The sequence below is a fragment of the Eimeria mitis genome, genomic scaffold (genome assembly GCF_000499745.2).
Source record: "Eimeria mitis Houghton genomic scaffold, Emh_scaff819, whole genome shotgun sequence".
Lineage (NCBI taxonomy): Eukaryota > Apicomplexa > Conoidasida > Eucoccidiorida > Eimeriidae > Eimeria > Eimeria mitis.
The window spans coordinates 4,594-4,897 of record NW_013576018.1 but is presented as its reverse complement, the minus strand read 5'-3'; the positions used below and the strand labels follow the sequence as shown (position 1 = coordinate 4,897).

At 61.2% G+C, this 304-nt stretch overlaps 1 protein-coding gene across 1 annotated transcript in view; it reads right to left on the bottom strand.

Moving 5' to 3' along the window:
* Window positions 1-304, bottom strand: part of EMH_0023040 (uncharacterized protein) — a gene marked incomplete at both ends in the record, with an annotated part of 13,540 nt that overhangs the window by 11,105 nt on the left and 2,131 nt on the right. Inside the window, 2 exons of the mRNA XM_013502057.1 lie at window positions 3-15; window positions 150-304. Of these exons, the coding sequence (XP_013357511.1) occupies window positions 3-15; window positions 150-304 (168 nt within the window). The remainder of the gene's footprint in view (window positions 1-2; window positions 16-149) is intronic.

Sequence of the window (304 nt, the reverse complement as noted above, 5' to 3'; positions counted from 1 at the left end):
CAGCAGCTGCTGCAGCTCCTCGACTTTATGAACAGTGGCAGCTTGCTGCTCCTGCTGCTGCTGCTGCTGCTGCAGTTGCTGCTGAAGGGCATCTCGCTGCTGCTCCGCCTGTTGCAGCAGCTGCTGCAGCTCTTCGACTTGCTGTGCACCTGCACTTTGCTGCTGCTCCTGCTGTTGCTGCTGCTGCTGCTGCTGCTGCAGTTGCTGCGTAAGCAGCTGCAGACGCTCCTGCAGGGCCGTCACTTCCTTTGTGTGATCCTCCCGCTGCTGCTGCAGCTGCTGCTGCAGCAGCTCTTGCTGCTGC